Source organism: Triturus cristatus, chromosome 4_1, assembly GCF_964204655.1.
Source record: "Triturus cristatus chromosome 4_1, aTriCri1.1, whole genome shotgun sequence".
Taxonomy (NCBI): domain Eukaryota; kingdom Metazoa; phylum Chordata; class Amphibia; order Caudata; family Salamandridae; genus Triturus; species Triturus cristatus.
This window is the reverse complement of record NC_140585.1, coordinates 931,203,151-931,222,425: the sequence shown is the minus strand read 5'-3', so window position 1 is coordinate 931,222,425 and position 19,275 is coordinate 931,203,151. Positions and strand designations below refer to the sequence as shown.

Below are 19,275 nucleotides of genomic sequence, written 5' to 3'. Positions count from 1 at the left end.
CCGATTTGGAATGCTTGTAGCGTATTTTAGCCAATAGGACAGGGCAGCCCCGAAAAAAGGAATTTAGCCTTGTGGAGCCCTTACTGGCTGCCGCCTCCTGCCTCGCCCCACTGGAGATTTCTGAAAAACAAATATCCAAGTTGAAGTGTAGGACTTGAGATTAGGTCGAGATGGCAAATATATCCAAGTGCTTTATGCTTTCTTGGCTGTTGGCATTCAAAAAAATATTCTCTGGTTCCTTTAATCTGATTTTTACTATTTGCTTTTTTTTTTTTATACTTGAGTTGGATATTTTATTGTGTTGCTGCTTGAATTTAATAATGTTTGGCATTTCTTGAACATATCAAACATTTCTTGCACCATAGTTAGCAAGGGACGAGTAGAGTTTTCTCAATGAAGTGCGATATGACCGAACAAGATACTTTAAGACTTTAGATTGGTGGCATAGCCCTGCTTCCAAATGAATAATTCTGTTGTTCATAGCGGCCAAACTAATTCTCAAATGTACTTTTTTTTTTTAATACAACTTTTTAAATTGCTGTAGTTATAATTTTGTCCATTTCCTAAATTGGATTTCTTTAAAAAAAAAAATCTGCGGATACGTAGGCATTATGAAGAAGAAAAAAAAATCTCTTTCAAAGCTGCTGTAAATGTAGAAGGCACTTCTCGTGGGAGGAGGATAAAGCCCTGAGCACAACAATGATCTGCTGGACTTTGCCTTGTAGACCACGTCAGCACAACAGAGGGCAAGGGAAGCAGCAGCTGCTTACAGAGGCTGCAGTCAACATCTAACTACAGACCTTTGCAGCGTGATACTTGTGCAACTTAAATAAGTAAACAGTATACTGTAGAAAGTGAAGCTTGACAGAGATTGCCACATCACTCAGATATGAATAGTACAAGGATCCCGAAAAGTCCAGACCAGAGCCCAAGCTGTGCCATGACCACGGCTCCAAACAGACAAGAAAAAGTGAATCCTGAACCCACAAGGGTTCGCTGGCAAACAGTCTGAAACTGATCTCACCCTGCTTGTGAAAACCATGGTTAGGAAGTGTCCAAGTGTTAACACATAAACAATGCTTCATATGAAGACGCACACTTCAGAGAATAGGAAATGCTCAGCTGTGACTCGGCCATTCTGCTATCACGTCATAATGGAGTATACAAAAAATGATGGATGAATGCTTGAATCAATCTCAGCCATCGGTAATTACTCAAGGCCGCATCCCAGACCACTGTTATTCTGCACACCATGCCACCTCAGTTAGGACCCAATCATATGAAAATCAGGTCTGAACAACTGTCAGGCACACTACGAAATATTTTGTGAAATTCACTTTAAAGGTACAGGATCTGTCTATATGTACATTATAGCGTTTGTCTTTCACCTGTCTCCATACACGTGAATAGACTAAAGTAAAAGTATAGTACAGAGCTCTGCCAAAGGGCTACAGGTAACCCACCATCCTGAAAGTGAACAGAAGGCGGAGGAAAGTAGGCATGCGTAGACTGCATTTGAGCTGGCCACGGAATCATAGCAGCTACAGGAAATACAATGGGCAGTCGATTCTTTACAGCAAAGTGCCAGAAACTATATCGTACTGGAGTAAGATCCTTTTTCTCTTTCTCTCCTTTTGTGTACATCTGAGATGGGATAAATGAATCTGAAGTGATGCAAAGTCAATTAGGTCTCTCGAACAGATAGAAACCCCATTTAGGTAGGCTTCCTGTTTATCTGGGTGAAGACTGAGAGAGTGCTATGACAATGAATAAACGGAGTAGAAGGTGATTATGATGATAGTGGTGTGTAGTATGTACTATAATTGGTAAGTGTATCTCTTTAAATGCATATGTGCCTCTTTAATGTATTGTAGCTTTTTTAATGTGTTTTTCATTCTATGTTCTATCTTGGAGTTGTAATGGAATGTAGTAGGCACTGCAGCGAGTCAGTTTCTCCTGACAGCTGATCTTGTTAGACGTGCTCGTTTACATGGAATAAACTTACTTCTTCAGATTAATTCTGAATTCCTTCATTGAAGATTACTACATTTTATTGGCGACATTTGGGATTTCTCCACATCTTTATTTTAATTGGGATTTCACTTCAATTTGGATTTTTTTTTTCTCTCTCCTGCAACAAAGATCGACATAAAACTGCTATCAGCAAATATCAAGCGGAACAAGAGTAGATTGAGCGCCTTTGTTTCCCATTCATCCTCTCCCTCACCATCGCGTATTAAGCGGAATGTGAGTGGATTGAGAGTTTTTGTTCCTCATTCAATCTCTCTCACCGGCGCTGGTTTGCTTTTGAGAGCAACTTTCATTACGGGGTAAGTAAGTAAGTAAGTAATTTTATTAGCATAGTTACTTAAAACCATTGCTATACAAAGTTGATTAAGAACAGGTATGGTAAAAATACAATTCTAGGTAAAACAGAATAAAATTGCGCGCTTCATGTTAGTAGGGTTATTTCTTCTTTCTCGGTTTCCTCATGAGTTCGTATGGTCAATAATGTCAGTCGACAAGCAGTCTTAAGTCGATGATACAGGGACCGTTATAGATTAATTTTTGGCATCTTTTTTTCCACTGCCTTCATAAATTTTACAAAGCTGCAATTCATGCGAGGATCGTGGGAAGAAAAGCAAGCAAGAACTGCCTTTCTACGTGTGCGGATCCCTTGCTGATTAAAGTGGTGTTTCAACAAGTGTTTTCGTTCATCACGTAGTTTCTCACAAGAGCAGATCAAGTGCAGCATATCCTCTTGCCCCAAACCACATAGCCGACAAAGAGGATCGGCTTTTATTTTGATCCAGATTGGAAGATTTTGAATGCAGGGGAGCAGGCCCAGCCTGTACTTTAAAAAGCACATTTTGGTGGATTTAGAAAATCCCTCGCCAAAATAGTACTGTGGTGCCTTCTTTGAATACGAATTTAGGATCATCCAGCCATGCGTTCTTTTGGAAAGGGCTGCCTTGTCTTGAACCCATGATAGCTGTTTGATCGATTTTTTGACCAGTTTTTTTAAGGTTGTGTGGTTTGCTGGGGTATCCCAGAGCTGCTCTAATCCCGTGTTCTTCAGGCTGACCCGTAGGAACTTGGCTGCTGCCGAGGACGGGTGTTGGGCTAACTCCATCCACAAATACTCATTTAATGTTCCTTGTATCGATTTCCTCACTTTGTCCCAGGCTATCATGTAGGCTCCCTGCCTTGCCAGGATCTGTTGATCAATGCCAAATTCAAGCCTAATTTGAGCTGGTGAGGTTTGCTTGGGCAAGCTGAAGATGATTCTGTAGGCAGCTGTTATTGTATTATCAAGGGTCTTGGCGTCTCTTCCTCTAAGCACCTCGCTCCCGTAGGTTTCATTACGGCGAAACTTCAAGCTAAGAACTGAAAGTGAGTTCGGTGAGTGTTTTGTTTCTTATACACTCAATTGTTTAACTCACCATCGTTGTTTACTTTTAAAGTTGCTTTTCATGAACGTTTCTTCAGAACCACCGTTCCAGACTGTACCTTCCCCGCGGTCTTCCGCGCGGAACAATCAAACGTGCATAGCAACGTCTCCTTGGAAACCAATTACTTCGCACGCTTTCCAACGCGTTTGCGCTTGACTATTTTCATCGATCGTGATCCAAAAGGTCACGCAACGTAACCCGACGCGGCAAACGTGCCGCCATTTTTGATTTTTTTTTTCTCTTCTCTTCAAACACCTTTGTCATTTTATTCACCGAGCACGTCTGGATTGTAAAGACAGCATCATTTTTCTTCTACTACAAGTATCAATCATTTACTTGTTATTTCACTTCGAGTAAGTTACATTTATTATTTTTATGATAACTTATATCCATTTTTCTTGTGGATTATTGAGAGTACTAATACTTCTACAGATACTTTAGCTTCTACTTCTTCAAATACTGCAATTTCATCCTCGTGTATTAACATTAATTTAAGCACTCCTAAAGAATTCTTAACTGCTCCAGGTGAGCCAATTGTTAAATGGACAGAATGTTGGCACTTTGTCACCAGAAAGAAAGAAAAGAATGCTTTTACACTGTCTTGGCCCTGAAGGTTTAAGGGTATACAATCAAATGCAAAAACCTGAAAGGTCTGGTGATTTTGACATTTTAAAACAACTATTTCAGATTTAACAGAACATTATTCACCCGCAGTATGTATAGGAGTAACACGATGCGCTTTTTTCAAACGGAAACAACTTCAACACGAATCTGTGGAAGAGTATGTTTCTCAATTAAAATTATTAGCTGCACATTGCAAATTTGGAGTGTTACACGATGAGCTTATTAGGGGCCAAGTAGTTGTTTGTTCAAAAAATAAAAGCATTCAGGATAGACTTTGGATTGAGGGTGAATCCAGTCTTAAAGACGTCATTACGCTTATAAAAAAAGCTGAACTTTATGACAGGAGTTCCAAAGCATTATCTGATCAAACGGAGTCTACTCCTACCGTTAATAAAATCACAAATTACAAGAAAAGCAAAGAATCTTCAAAAAAAGGAACTAATCAAAAGGTTTCAATTATAAATCTTCTGCCAAGTCAAAATTTAATCAAAATGATCCATCTACTTTTGCTTGTTATCGTTGTGGTGACAAAAATTACAACGCAGATTTCGAAAAATGTCCAGCAAGATCTACTAAATGTTCACAATGTGGAGTTTTAGGTCACTTTGCTAAAGTCTGCAAGAAAAAACCTAGTCAGCGACCGAAAGTTACTTGTATTACTGATACAGACTCATCTGATTATGACTCTGACTCACTCACATCTGCTCCTAATTCCAAAGAAATCAAACAATGCAATATAGTCTTAAATATTGATGATAATGAAAGAAGCAAGCCTTTGTGTATTGTAAAATTCGGTGGCATTCCTTTAGAGGTTGCAGCAGACTCAGGTTCGCCTTTCACTATAATTGCCAAAGGAGTCTGGAAAAAAGAATTAATTAATGATTTAGGTCCACATTTAGAACCTACTGATGTGCTTCCCGAAAGTTTCACAGGCGATAAAATTGATATGTTAGGTTATCGCTCATTAGTATTGGAGTTCAAAAACCATACTGCTGTGTGTAAATTGTATGTTGCTTCTGATAGTCCTTCTGTTCTAACCTGGAAAGACCAAAGAGACTTACACATTATTCTGGACCCTAATAGTCCAGAACAAGTCCTTGTTGCTTGTGAGGGTGAGAACACCAAGAATGGGGTCCTTAAAGAATTCCCAAATGTATTTTCAGGTAAGATTGGGTAATTGAAAGGTTTTTCTCATCGCATAAGGTTAAAAAGTAATGACATTCCTAAAATACATAAAGTGCGCAACGTTCCAGTCATTATTTTTTTATTTTTTATTTTTTTTTTGGAAAACCTTTATTGACATTGCAAATAAAGACAAGTATGGGCCTACAACCCTCGGGGCCGGCCGCTAAGCAGTGAAAATAACAGCAAACAGATTTTAATCACATGTAGCACCTCGGAAGCAGATTTTCCATGCTTGTATTCTCTTGTCCACCGAATAGCCCAAGAGGGGAACCAGGATATAAAAGGTTTTCATTTTACAATAAGGGATAGAAGGATCAGGTGCCAATCAAGTTCTCAGCAGCGAAAAAAGGCAAGCAGAATATTGAACGTCAACAATAAATGGCAAGCTATCAAGTCAATGGCGCAGAAACAGAAGGTTCAGGATGTGGAGGAATATCACGAGCCGTTTGCGCCTGCAGTCTCCTGCCCTAGGACCCAGAAAACCCCACTGAAATGAGGCACAACTGAAAAAACAATGATTGGCCACGAAGGACACTGTTACAAGGATGGAGTTCAGGTCCAATAAATTTAAAATGGATTTATTTTTAACAGCACAGCAACCCAAGGTGACTGATCAGCATCATCCAGACAGAGATAACTGCCCAGAGCATCACAGTCCCTTAAGGTTCCAAATGGAACAAGAACTGTATCTCATAAGATGCTACTATGCCATAACATAACCATGTTGAACAACAACCATTGAAAATGCAAATGTAACATATCTCCCTTTTTTTTTAACAAACAAAAATACTCCACCAGAAACTAATACATTACTTATTAAGTACAAACATTACTCATCATCAAACCTTCTTGGAGCTGTTCTTATGCGATCAGAAACTTTAACTCTAGAAGCTACATTATCATTATCACTCACTGATGGAGAGCACACAGCTTGACTGGGTATATTGTGACATTTAGCAACACGTTTAACATTCCATAATCTTCCATCTTGGGTTATGACACTGTTATCAAAAACCCTCACAATCTTCATGGGTTTACCAAAACTTCCTGAACCCTTCATAGTTAAACCAGGTTTTTTAACCCTGACCCAATCACCCCTGTTGAAATTGTGAGCTTTAGTTTTCCACTTGTTGTCATACCACACTTTTGTTTTCATTTGTTTGGAACAAACTCTTTCTTTAACTCCAGTAACCATGGAATCAGAAAAAGACTTATGCTTGCATTTCTCCTTGAACCACCATGGACAAATCTTGGAAGCAGGATCTCTCCCTTTTAAAAGACGGAAAGGACTGACTTCCGTAGTGGAATGGGGTGTGATGCGGTACAACCATAATTTTTCCCTTACAAAATTTTTCCAATTATCCTTCACTTTTACTGCATCTGCAACATACCCTTTTAACACCCTATTAAACCGTTCAACAAGACCATTCTCATGTGGTTCATAAACTGAAACAGTATGGTGTTTGATGTTATGACATTTCAAAAAGTTTTCCATATCATTGGATGTGAGTTGTACACCATTGTCTGTAACAAGCTCAGCTGGACATCCTTCTCTAGAAAAAATCTCTTTGAAAAATTCCATGACTAAATTGGTCGAGGCACCTGAGGAAAATTTAACTTCTGGCCATTTGGAGTGATAATCCACTAAGACAAATGCATACTGGGAATCACGCGGTAAACACAAGAAAGGACCAGAAATGTCAAATGCCACTTTCTTCCAAGGCTCAGTTGGCCATTCAGTATTCTTTAAAGGAGGAGTGTTAAGTTTTAACATATTCTCACTTGCCATGCACACATCACATTCTCTTACAATGCGATCTACCATGCGATCCAAACCAGGCCACCAGAAATAATTCCTAACCAAACGCTTCATCGCTGATATTCCTGGATGTGACTTGTGTGCCAAGTCTATAATGACCTTTTGAATTCCACAAGGAGGCACACATTTACCATCTTTAAACATCAAATCACCTTCTAATACCAGAGAATCTGCAACTCTATGCATTGGCATAAACTCTTCTGGTAACATTTTCCTTTCTGGCCAACCCTTCAAAATATACTCTTTGACAGTTTGCCATATGATATCCTCCTTCTCACAACATCTCCAGCTATTTTCAGAAATATCCTCAAAAGTTCCATTCACAACATCCTGAATTGTGGTAATCACCTCAGAATCTTCACAGTCACTGTTTTCAGAAACCTGACATGGAAGTCTAGACATGAAGTCTGCCATGACATTTTTTTTTCCAGGAACAAACACTGGTATGAAGCAATATTCTTGTAATCTAGAGGTAAGTCTTGCTATTCGGGCGGTAGAGTTCCAGCCACCCCCCGGAGAAAGTATGTTAACTAAGGGTTTATGATCAGTCCTCAAGATAAACTTACTACCCCAAATGTAGTTCCTGTAATGTTCAATGGCCCACACGCATGCTAAAAGTTCTTTTTCTATTACTGCATATCTACGCTCAATGTCATTTAACGTGCGGGATGCAAAACAAACATTCCATTCATCCTTACCACATCTTTGGGATAAAACACCTCCAATTCCATATAAGCTTGCATCCACAGTAATGATGCATTCTTTGTTCATGCAATAAGGTTTAAGGGTAGGAGCCTTCAGAATTTCAGCTTTAATAAGTTCAAAAGCTTTTTGTTGTTCTGAACCCCATTCAAAAACAACTTTCATTCTTAACAATTTCCTCAAGGGCTCCATCTTGTGAGCGAAGTTTTCAACAAACTTACTGTAGTATTCACACATTCCTGTGAATGATAACAACTGTTCCTTGTTCGATGGAGGGGGAGCCTTCACTATTCCTTCAACATTAGATTTCTTAGGTACTACCCCATCCTTAGATAAAGTGTGACCTAAATATTCAACTGAATCTTTAAACATTTTGCATTTATCTGCTTTAAGGGTTAATCCACAGCGTCTTAACCTTCCACACACCTCAGTTAAATGCTTGAAATGTTCTTCCTCATCTTTTGAAAAAATTAGGATGTCGTCTTGAAAACACTTGACGAATTTGTCCACATCCCTAAATATGTTAAACATCACTTTTTGAAACACCGAAGCCGCTGAGGCTAACCCAAACGGCATTCTAGTGAATTGATATAAACCCTGGGGAGTGATGAATGCCGTAAGTGGTTTGGAGTCTTCAGTGAGGCAGATTTGATGGTAGGCGGACCTGAGGTCCAAAGTGGAAAATACTTTCGCACCCTCTAACATTGAAACCACTTCATTTATGTTGGGAAGGGGATGGCAATCAATTATGATGCCAGCATTGAGTGCTCTTAGATCAACACACATTCTCAATTTTTTATCTGGTTTTCTTACCAAAACAATGGGAGAAACCCACTCAGCCGAATCAATAGGTTCAATAATTTTTTCTGCTACTAAATCATTTAACATGCTCTTAAGCTCTTCCCTGACGTTGATCGGTACATTTCTTAGTTTTTGTTTTACCGGATCAACATCTCTTTTAAGTTTTATCCTGTGGGTATAATCTTTAAGCTTACCTAACGTGTCTGAAAATACATCACTGAAATTACCCTTTATGACATTTCCTTTCACTTGTGAAGAAACGTGTGAAATGTTGTTTAAATGCACTTCCTCATCCAATAATACAGGTTCACTAGAACGGGGATTAAGGATAACGCCTATTTTCCACTGGTCCCACCATCCCAAAACATTTATGCCTTTGACCGCAATGTATAACTTGACATCTATTTCCCTTGTTTTGAACCGTAAATTTACCTCGAAATACCCCATCATATCAATTTTTGTACCATCATAACCATGTGCAATTATGTCGGACGGTAACAATTGTGAAGGTAGCAATACAGAACTAAGTTTTTGCTGGAAATAGTCATTTGAAATAATGGTCCATGGTGAACCAGAATCCGCCATCAGGTCTATTAATACGCCAGAGATTTCCACCACACACATGGGAGGTTTCTTATATTCATTGGAGACTGTATTGTTTATGCTAGAAATTTCCTCATAGATAGAAACTACAAAACCTTTGTTATGTTCTTTGCAACTACAAGTTTCACATTTATGAACAGTATTATCCAACTCAGCCATTGAAGATACTCTGCCTTGAGTAGAAAAATTGTTTTTCCTAACATCCCTGCATGCAGAGGCAAAATGACCAATCCTACCACATTTCTTACATTCTTTGTTAATTGCTGGACAACCCCCATAATTAGCTAAGTGTAGCTTGCTACCACACCTGTAACAGGATCCAGGTCTATCATTCCTTTCGAATTTCTTATGAAAAGGATGTGTACCACCACGAAAGGAATTATATCCTGAAGGGTTCTGCTCGCCTTTATGATCACTTTGTTGTGTCTCAGTACGTTTGACCACACATATATCGTCTGATACCTCAGACTTATTAATGGTGGTACTTTTTACAGTTAACATCCACTTCTCAGATTGTTCTAGTGCTTTTGCAGTTGAAATCGCTTCTGCTAACTTAGGATCACCAATTTCCCATAAACGCTCTTGAGTTTTTTTGTTCTTTACATGTACGATGATTTGGTCTCTAATCATCTCATCGCAAATTGCCCCAAAGTTGCAGTGAATACTTAAAGCTCTCAACGCTGTTAAAAAATCGTCAAATGATTCATTTTCATGTTGAATCCTGGTGTAAAATTTGTATCTGTTTAATGCGATATTAGTAACAGGTTTAAATCGGAGTTCCATACGTTGTAAAGCTTCTTTGTATACATTAAAACCCTCTCCTTCTCCTTCCAACGGTGGTACTTGAGGTAGAGCTCTAAAAACCATTTGACCCTCCGAGCCCAAACAATGTAAAAAAATGCTTTTTTTTCTTTCTGCTCCCATGCGTTCCCCATCTATTGCCTTCATATAATTTAAAAATTCTTCTTTCCATCTTGTCCAAGGCATTGGAGGATCACCTTTGTTTTGTAAAAACTTGTCGGGCGGGTCGAATTGCATTTTGTTGTTTTGAATCAGTAAAGCACACAGACTTGCAATCCAAAATAAAATATATATATATATATATATATATATGGTTATATATTTATACAAGGAATTAGTTCACATTCATGTGTATATAATTGCAAACCACCTTTTTTTTTTTTTATTTGTTGCTCTTGAAACCAGAACGAAGAAACAGCACAAAAAAAAATAGAGTAAAAACTGTTTATAATAATGACTAGTAGTATTAACTGGTGGCAACAAAACTTTCCTTTATATTTGATGAACTCCCAATTTTGTTGAAAGTGCTGTTCTGAACTTAGTGCTTTTTTTTTTATTCCGGTGACTTCCTTCGTTACCAACAGTTGTCATGTAAACAAGTCAAGCCTTTCAAACCATAGAAGACACACGGGTAGTTAAAAGCTTCTATTTTTAACCATGGAGATCGTAATCTGCCAGAATGTCTCCAGAGACAATCACGCTAATTGAGCCTGAAATGCATGCGCAGAGCTGACAACCTTCCGATCAGAACACTTGGCATTGTTCAGCCTGCGTGAGTTATCTCCCTTGAAGATTCCAGGAAGGCCGAAGGGCAAGGTATTTACTTTTAAAGTACACGCTAGTTTCCTCGCGCTTAACACTTGGTAAAATAAATATGTAAAAATGCTCAAAATAGATTAACTCACGTTGCCAAGCACATGGAAAAGTCCGGTTTTCACCACAAGTAACAATCTTGAAGTGTTGTTTTTAACAGCAGGGTCCGTTTCAGAAGGTCAATAAAATCGGAATTTAAAGAACACACAACACCTGTGCTGTAGTAGTCTGGTTGGTCAGGTGTTCCTCTCCTTCATAACTCGTCGCCATTGTTACAAGGATGGAGTTCAGGTCCAATAAATTTAAAATGGATTTATTTTTAACAGCACAGCAACCCAAGGTGACTGATCAGCATCATCCAGACAGAGATAACTGCCCAGAGCATCACAGTCCCTTAAGGTTCCAAATGGAACAAGAACTGTATCTCATAAGATGCTACTATGCCATAACATAACCATGTTGAACAACAACCATTGAAAATGCAAATGTAACATACACCTACCGCACTGACCCCAGAAAAAGACAAAGAAGAATAAGAAAAGAAAAAGGAGGCCATAGAAACAAAGTAAAGGACTAAAGAAGCCCCTCCCCCACCCCCCCACCCTGCACCTCTGCAGATGACTACGCCCCCCCCCCCCCGCAGCGTGCCTGTCGCCCCAGAACCAGACCCGAAATATAGAAGAAACAGAGAAAAAGGGGAAAGAGAGGAAACCCCCCCTAACAGAAAAGGGGAGAGAGTAATAATAAACTGGAGGAGGGCCTTCAACCATGCCCCCGGCTTCTCCCTCCCGCACAATATATTCCTCCCCAGCGCAAACAGTAAACAGCAAAAAGTCGGCCATATCTAAGAGAAATGGGGAGCATTATGCACTGGCTACACTATTAGTTACGTCGTGAAAGCACACAACCCCCCAGCCCGCCCGCCTATTAATTGACCACCTCGGAAGGATCAGCCTTATCCTTGGCCACTCTTTGCGAATCCACCAGTGCATACCCATCGACCCACCATCATGTCCAAAGTTACAAGGAAGAGGAGCGTCCAGAGAAGACTAGGAAGGGACACACACGTGGGGAGGACGTTTCGAAACATCAGCACAGTCATCGTCATGGAAGATCACCTTTCCCAGTACTGCCCCAGGGCCCGCGCCGCACACAAGGTCCAGGAAGGAGAAATCGGCCAGAGCAGGCGATCGTTGCGTGAAGATTACCTGGGTCGCCGGAGGCCGCGCATGGGACAAAGTCACCACCGTCTGCTCAAGTCCAAAACCTCCGGAACAGACCGACCCCACAGCCAGCCGACCACACGCTGCCACAGTGTCCAAAGTTTCCATCCGTCCCTTATCCACAGAGGCGGTCACGGTACTTTCCTCCTGTGGAAGGTGAGACAGAGCCTTATGTACCTGGGGACAGGCAGACCGCAACTTTTCCGACGCTGACGCAATACCATCCAGCTTCCTCCCCAATACCAGGACGCCGTGGACCAGGGTGGAATGAAGGGCTCCGAGAGCATCTAGAAGGTCACCGTACCCCAGCACGGTCCCCCGCGCTCGCTCCGCCACGCTCCTTTGCGCCACACACTCCCAATCTTGCTGTGACCCAGTGTACAGGATGACAGAGTCCATCCCATCAAGATGGCCGCAGGGCAGGGCCATCCCAGATGGGGACCGGGTCTCAGGCACGGGCGCAGCAAGTTCCATATCCCTGCAAACAAAGGTCCGGAGGCAGGCAAAATGTGTATACAGTGTGCGGCCACAGGTAACAGTCGTTCTCCCCCTGGGCCAGTGTCCGCGAAAACCGGGAGCAGCCCGCGCAAATCGGGACGAGCCACAGGCCGCGTCCGATCAGTTCACTGGCGAGGGTCCAGGCGATCGCCGATAAACCCCTGGAATCGTCACCCCGGGTATGCACCCGTCACGCTACTCTCGGTGGTAGGAGCGACTACTGCGAGATTCAGGCCAATATTCGCGCCGCTTCGGCAGTCCGACTCCACCCGGTCACCAATGGCCGCTGTTGTTAAACTGCCGCCCGGCCATGTTGTCCACCCGAGGTCCCGGCTCCAGGGCTGCACAGGCCGCAAACTTCAAATGAGCATTTCTCGGGCGGTACCGCCGCTGGAAGCTTCAGGATCACACGATCGGTTGCCGCTCTCGATCACCAACACGGGCATGTAGCGCAGGCTGAGGATCACATGCAGGATATCTGTGCGGGATGTGGAGGTTCACGGAGCCGGGAGCCTACGCTGCCGTCCCGGTCGCCATCTTGGCTCCTCCCCCCCAGTCATTATTAAAGATGAAGTTAAGAATGAATTATTAAAATTACAAGAAAATGGCATTTTCGAACCGATAGAAGCTGCAGAATGGATTTCTCCATTGGTTGTAGCTGAACGGGCCAATGAAAAAAATGTGTTTATGTGTTGATTTAAGAAGTCTTAATGACAATATTATTGTTGATCAATACCCATTATCTAGAATCGATGAAATGTTGTCATTAACTCGTGGTGCTAAATATTTCTCAACGTTGGATTTATCTTCAGCGTATCACCAAGTTTCTCTACATCATTCATGTCGTGATTTAACAGCATTTTGCACTCCTTTTGGGTGTTTTCGTTTTCGCCGCATGCCTTTGGATTGGCCTCTGCGGCTGCAGTTTTTCAGCGTCTAATGTGACAGCTTTTTGGAGATATGCAAGGTGTCATCTTCTTTCAAGATTATATTCTTATTATGGGGAAAAAACGCGCATCAACATGACTCTAGATTAAGGAAGGTTTTAAGTGTTCTTAATGACATAAATCTTACTGCTGAAATCTCAAAATGCTAATTCTCCGAGAATAGTGTAGTTTATTTAGGACACGAGATTAGTGAACAAGGCATAAGACCAAAGACTAATTTGGTAAGAGTCATTTTGGATGCTCCTGCTCCAAAAAACAAGGTTGATTGAAGATCATTTTTGGGTTTAGCTGAATTTTACTCAGTTTGTTTGTAACTTTTCAGTAAAGACCCATCCCATGAGGAATCTATTAAAGAACAAAGTCAATTTCATTTGGTCAGAAGAATTCAGCAAGCTTTTCTCATTATAAAAAAGGCCATCTGTAATGCTCACAATCTTCAAGGATTTAATCCTTGTGCTCATACATTAGTGACTACTGATGCTAGCTCCAAGGGTCTTGGAGCGGTTTTAACCCAAATTTTAGACAACAATCAAGTAGTGATTATTGCGTTTTCGTCTAGATCTTTGACTCTAGACAGAAGAAAAGTATTCTGTGATAGAAAGGGAAAGTTTAGCTGTAGTTTGGGGGTTGGAGCATTTTAGAAAATGTATATGGGCTAAAAATGTATGCGTCAGAACTGATCATAAACCTCTTACTAAATTACTCACTACAGAGGGCCTCAACAAAAGCTTCTGCCAGAATTCCAAGATTCTCAAGATAATAATTTATGTGATGTTAAATCAAAAGTCATAAACGGTTGGAGCAACTTGTGTAAAAAAAATCTTAATGACTTAAGACGTTTTTGGAAAGTCAGAGATGAACTTTCAATTTCTGACTATTTACTTGTTAGAGGGAACAAAATTGTTCCTCCTGTATCTTTAAGAGATCAAATTGTACATTTGTCTCATGAAGGTCATCCAGGTATTTCTCGCACTAAATCTAGAGTTAGAGACCAATATTGGTGGCCTGGAATTGACAATAATATTGAGAGAATTGTTAGGTCTTGCATTAATTGCGAGTTGTCTGATAAATAAAAAAGAAAAACTTTAATCCACCTTTAGGTGTAGTTACTTCCCCAAATCTTCCATGGGAAGATTTAGCTTTAGACATCATGGGTACCATTAACTGGTTTGATAATACTGATTTATTTTCTAGATGGTTTGAAATGAAAGTTGTTGACAAAGTCGACACTAAGAATGTAATTGATTTTTTAGAATGCATTTTTTTACAAGAAGGTTGTCCATCCTCCATCTTAACTGACAATGGTGTACAGTTTACATCTAAAGAAATGCTAACCTTTCTTACTTCCAATGGTATTAAACATAAATTAACACCACTTTACCATACTTCCAGTAATGGCATAAACTTACTTCTCCAGATTCATTCTGAATTCCTTCATTGAAGATTACAACATGGTGTCTGTAACTGTATATGTAGTTTCTCACCTGAGCTTGTTTAAGCTTCTAAGCCTAAATTCTGATCTGTGTTATTGCCTCTCTCATAGCATTAAGTTTGATGTATATCAATTTTCTGACCAATTCCCCTGACCGTCCTCGATTCCATTTGTGCCCTTTCGGAGCGTTCTATTTTATGTCGAGGTTCAAGATGTTTCAATATTGTTTCTAAATCCATATTTTTTTGCATAGGAAGATGCATAACAAGGTGTGCTGCAAGCTCACGTCTAAATATAGCATTTTCTTCATACCAGATTGTGCTACAGCTTACCTTCCCATGATCATTTCTCACAAGCATCATTCTAGTGATTCGCTGATAGTTGTCCACAAGTCATGCTCCACAAAAGCAATCTCCATGATAACCAAGAGTTTTCAGAAGAGCCTAATAGCCAGTAACATATCCAAGATCCTATTTAAGTGGTTGGGCTCGCGGGCACTGTGGATCTGTAAACTAGAAAGTAGTTTCACAATAATACAGGAAAATTACCACAAAGTGCAAATGCCCTTAAAACAATCTAGACGGAGTGGCTTTGCCACTGCTAGTTAGTTCAGTATCAGAAAAATGAGTAACAAAATGAGTTTGTGAATTAGAATTGAAAAAGGTTTCAATTCCAAAAATATGAGATTTTGAATTAAACATTACAAAGGTCTGTGGAAGGGGGACTGCCCTGTGTTGCCCAACTGCTGCTATTCTGCCCTTCACATGACTCTCCTCTTTGCCTGCTCGCTTGTGTTTTTCAGTCACGCCCCTTCAGCCTCTACAGGCCCGTCTCCGAAATCACCCTATCTGCAGAGCTTCTTCTTCACTTTTTTCCTCTACACTGCTGTCTTTTTACTCTCTTTGTGCATTTTCTTCTTTGTGTTTTCTCCATTTCACCAACCTCTCGCACACAGAGCCACCCCACCAGTAAACACTATTTTCTTTTGCTTCGTCGCTGCCAATATTTGGCAGGTGTGTATCGCCTTTAGGCACAAGAATTGTCATTACAACTGGCACATAAGCAACCAATGGTCTATGTGGGCATCAAAAAGGCCACAACGGAATAAGCATATAGTTTTAACACCTCTATGACCCAGTGACAGGAGGTGTAAGAACCTTTCACTGCCTGCCGCCTCAATAGTACCCCATCATGAAAATCCACTCACACCATGAACTCACCAAGACACTTAGAGGTGACTCAGTTTGTATTGTAGTCTACATAAGACTCATATGTTGCATGGAAAAGAAAAACTAGAGAAATACAACATCTGGGAAAAGAGAAGGAGACACTCCTACAGGATAGGAACCACATACCATGCAAGCTTGAGGTAAACGTGTAAAATGTAAACAAGAATAGGATAGCTGACTTGGATTAACTCATGGGTTTTTAAACTTATATAATGAGTTTGTAAGATGTGTCCTGAAAAACTCTACTCTATACAATTCGGCAAATTTTTCTATCAGCTACCTCAATGTATTTAGTTTTCAATGGCAATGAAGTATAGTGTTAGCTAGTGATATAATGAGGAGGTATAACGCAGAGCTGTGTGTTATTAATGATTATTTCGTATTGTCATGGAAAATGTAAGTAGAAGCAAAAGAAAGTAATTTAAGAAAAAAACAATAAAGATATATATATATATATATATTTTTAAATGAAGTATAGTGTTAGCAATTCTTTTGGTAAAATATATATAGAGTGGGTGGGCACCACGGAAAATGCACATAACAAAAAGTGTTTTATTTGCCTAGAAAAAGGGGGTTTTAGATCACAAAAGATGCTCGGTTAAACACCCAGCACATTATCACAGAATAGCCAGTGAAACAAATACAGCATGGGCCCTTCTATTTGCAAAGTGCATGTGTCCCAACCATCCAGGCCATTCCTGCATATCACTGCAATGTGTATGCCATGCAATGTAAGCGATATTTATTGTGTAAATGGCACGAATTTAGGGCCTTACAGAGAGCGGTTTCGAACCCAATTTGTCATTACCGTCAGAGTTGAGCACTGGCAACACTTAACTCCTTGAATAAAGTGACAGTCAAAAATGACATACCGAAGGAATGCAAATGCAACTCGGAAAATAAAGAAAGGTCTCATATGCATACAGCATTCTTAACCTCCATGCCCTCTTCCCAACCCATGTTACCTGACGATGCTCACAGACATGTCCTCCTCTTTCTCTAGGAGTCGCCAGGCTCCAGACAAGTATTCTCTGCACCAATCGAAGGCTCTGCGCCTCATGTCCTTGCTCACTTCCTCCCGGCGTCCGTGCGGATACAGTTCACCCTCAGAATCCACCTCTGAAAAACCCACCGAAGACACTGCGTCATTACCTCCCACGGAGCCTGCAGCCTGGGTAGGGTTGATAGGTCTGGTGTCCTGCACTGCCACCGTCGGATCCCCATCCGGGAGCTCTGTACTATTCATCCTCAGTGCAAACGTCCTAAAACACACTGACTCACAGATGGCAAAGAAATTGATACGCAGTCCTTTAGTCCTCGTTGGATGGTAATGACTGCTTACATGCGGGTTTACTTGGTGATACGGACAACTAGGCACATTAAGCCTTGACACCGTTGATACAAGGTGTGCACACACTTAAGAGTCGAATAAACTAAGTACCCAATAGAGTACCATGTGTTTAAAAGCTCCTACCCCTCCATGTGCCGCTTTCCCGTGTACCCTGCGCCCTTGGTTGTACGTCGTTATTTGCAAGACCCTCAGTCTCCGTACACCTGCCCTTCCCTGTCATCAAGCATCCCATTCAGTCCCTGGCTGTCGGCCCATTCATTGCCTGTCAGTTACAGCATCCTTGGACTGGTCTGACTGCAGTGTCAGCACCTAATCGTGTTCTCAGAATGTCAGAGAGGCTTAAAAGTCGCAGTCTAGAGAATAAAATTGGAACTAAAGACCAATAAGAAGCATCCACCAATGGTCGCCCGGTATCATTCCTTTAATGATTGGCTGAATAGCTTCCTCCAATCATAGTCTTCTAAGAACCGCATGACTAGAACACCACGCCCGGGATAGATGGGTCAGCAAACTTGGAAAATGGAAAATATTTTTAGCAAGCCGGAGAGTCGCGAATCAGGCACAGACAGTAGCGCAGAAGGGTTGAATAGTATCTGACAGCTGAACCGCGGCAGTGTAGGCGGGTCTTCTATTTTGTAATCCGTTCAACACAATCAGTTTCCAAACTCTTTCTCTTCACTGACTAAAGTGGTTATAAGCGTGATGTTTACTTCTGTTTCTCTAAAGTCTTTTGTTAGCGTGTCCCACACAATACATTTACTGATTAAGTTGAATATAGGCGTGAACATAAAGAATGTATTATAAATATAGGTGCAAGACTGTAACTGGGCGGCCATGTTGGATTGGGGAAGTTACCAGCAAGCCAATATTCCATTCAGGAAGATGACAGGATCACTTTTCTTTCTTTGCATGTTCTTCTGCTAGATGTTAATATACACTTTTCATTTTCCGAAAAAAATCTCTAAGGTATTGAAAAAACATTTAATTTGATTCTTATTACAACTTCCTGCATCTTTTCATTTCTCGAATTTAATCGTACAACAGTACTTTAAATACGTATAGGTCTCAGAGGAATTACGCCTCGAAACGCTTGAAATGGAATCCGAGGTGTAGTTAATTATGATGGCCTGATATGGGTATATATCCAGTTTCTACAACGTTAGCAGGGTTTAAACGCGATTGCACGCCGATAAAGCAGCTTTATTAGTGCGGTGACCGTTATTTTTGCACCACGACCAAAAGGCGTGCCCAGTTGTACTAGTTTGTGATTGGAAAACACAAAGCTGCTCAAAAAACCCTCCAGCTCAGACGAGAACTTTCATTTTCTTATGCTTCTGCTCTAATACGGCCTCGCAGGAACACTAGTACGTGTAAGTACACTTCGAAACCGAGGCTTGAAACGCTGCTGGAGAGGCGTCTGCGGAAAGACTTTGTACGGAGAATAAGCTCCACGTGGAAGTGACCGTAGGACTGCCAAAGGCCATTACAAAGGTCAGGCTCCCCGTGCACTACATTAATACCTAGGTCTACGACAGTAAACGCTCACTCCTGTTACTCAGGCCTGTGGAAGTTTTCCCTAGTTGAGCTAAAATATGCATTTCTGTTAATTTGCGTTTGAATGTATACATATGTATCAACATGAGTTATTGCAATTGAAACGAAATCATGTTGATGTGTTGAGTGTGTGTTTCGCCTTTCTCCATTCTTGTTAATATGGCTAAGTCAAGATGTTCATTCTGTGACTTTATTTCTCGCTGGACGACACGTGCAGCAAGATGTGCATTTTTTATTTTGT

General features: G+C 40.8%; 2 protein-coding genes across 5 annotated transcripts in view; one reads left to right on the top strand and one right to left on the bottom strand.

Annotated features, from left to right (window-relative positions):
- Positions 1 to 18,099, bottom strand: part of CHKB (choline kinase beta) — a 77,371-nt gene extending 59,272 nt beyond the window's left edge. The window contains exon 1 of the mRNA XM_085653777.1: positions 17,095 to 18,099. Coding sequence (XP_085509903.1) covers positions 17,095 to 17,375 — 281 coding nt within the window. The 5' untranslated portion in view covers positions 17,376 to 18,099. The remainder of the gene's footprint in view (positions 1 to 17,094) is intronic.
- Positions 10,718 to 19,275, top strand: part of LOC146855840 (uncharacterized) — a 69,095-nt gene continuing 60,537 nt past the window's right edge. The window contains exon 1 of one of the 4 annotated variants that reach the window (XM_085653780.1): positions 10,718 to 10,803. The gene's annotated coding sequence lies outside the window, so the exon portion shown is untranslated. Of the gene's footprint in view, positions 10,804 to 18,786; positions 18,972 to 19,275 lie in introns of those variants that run through there. The other 3 variants (XM_085653778.1, XM_085653782.1, XM_085653779.1) reach the window with 3 other exon arrangements.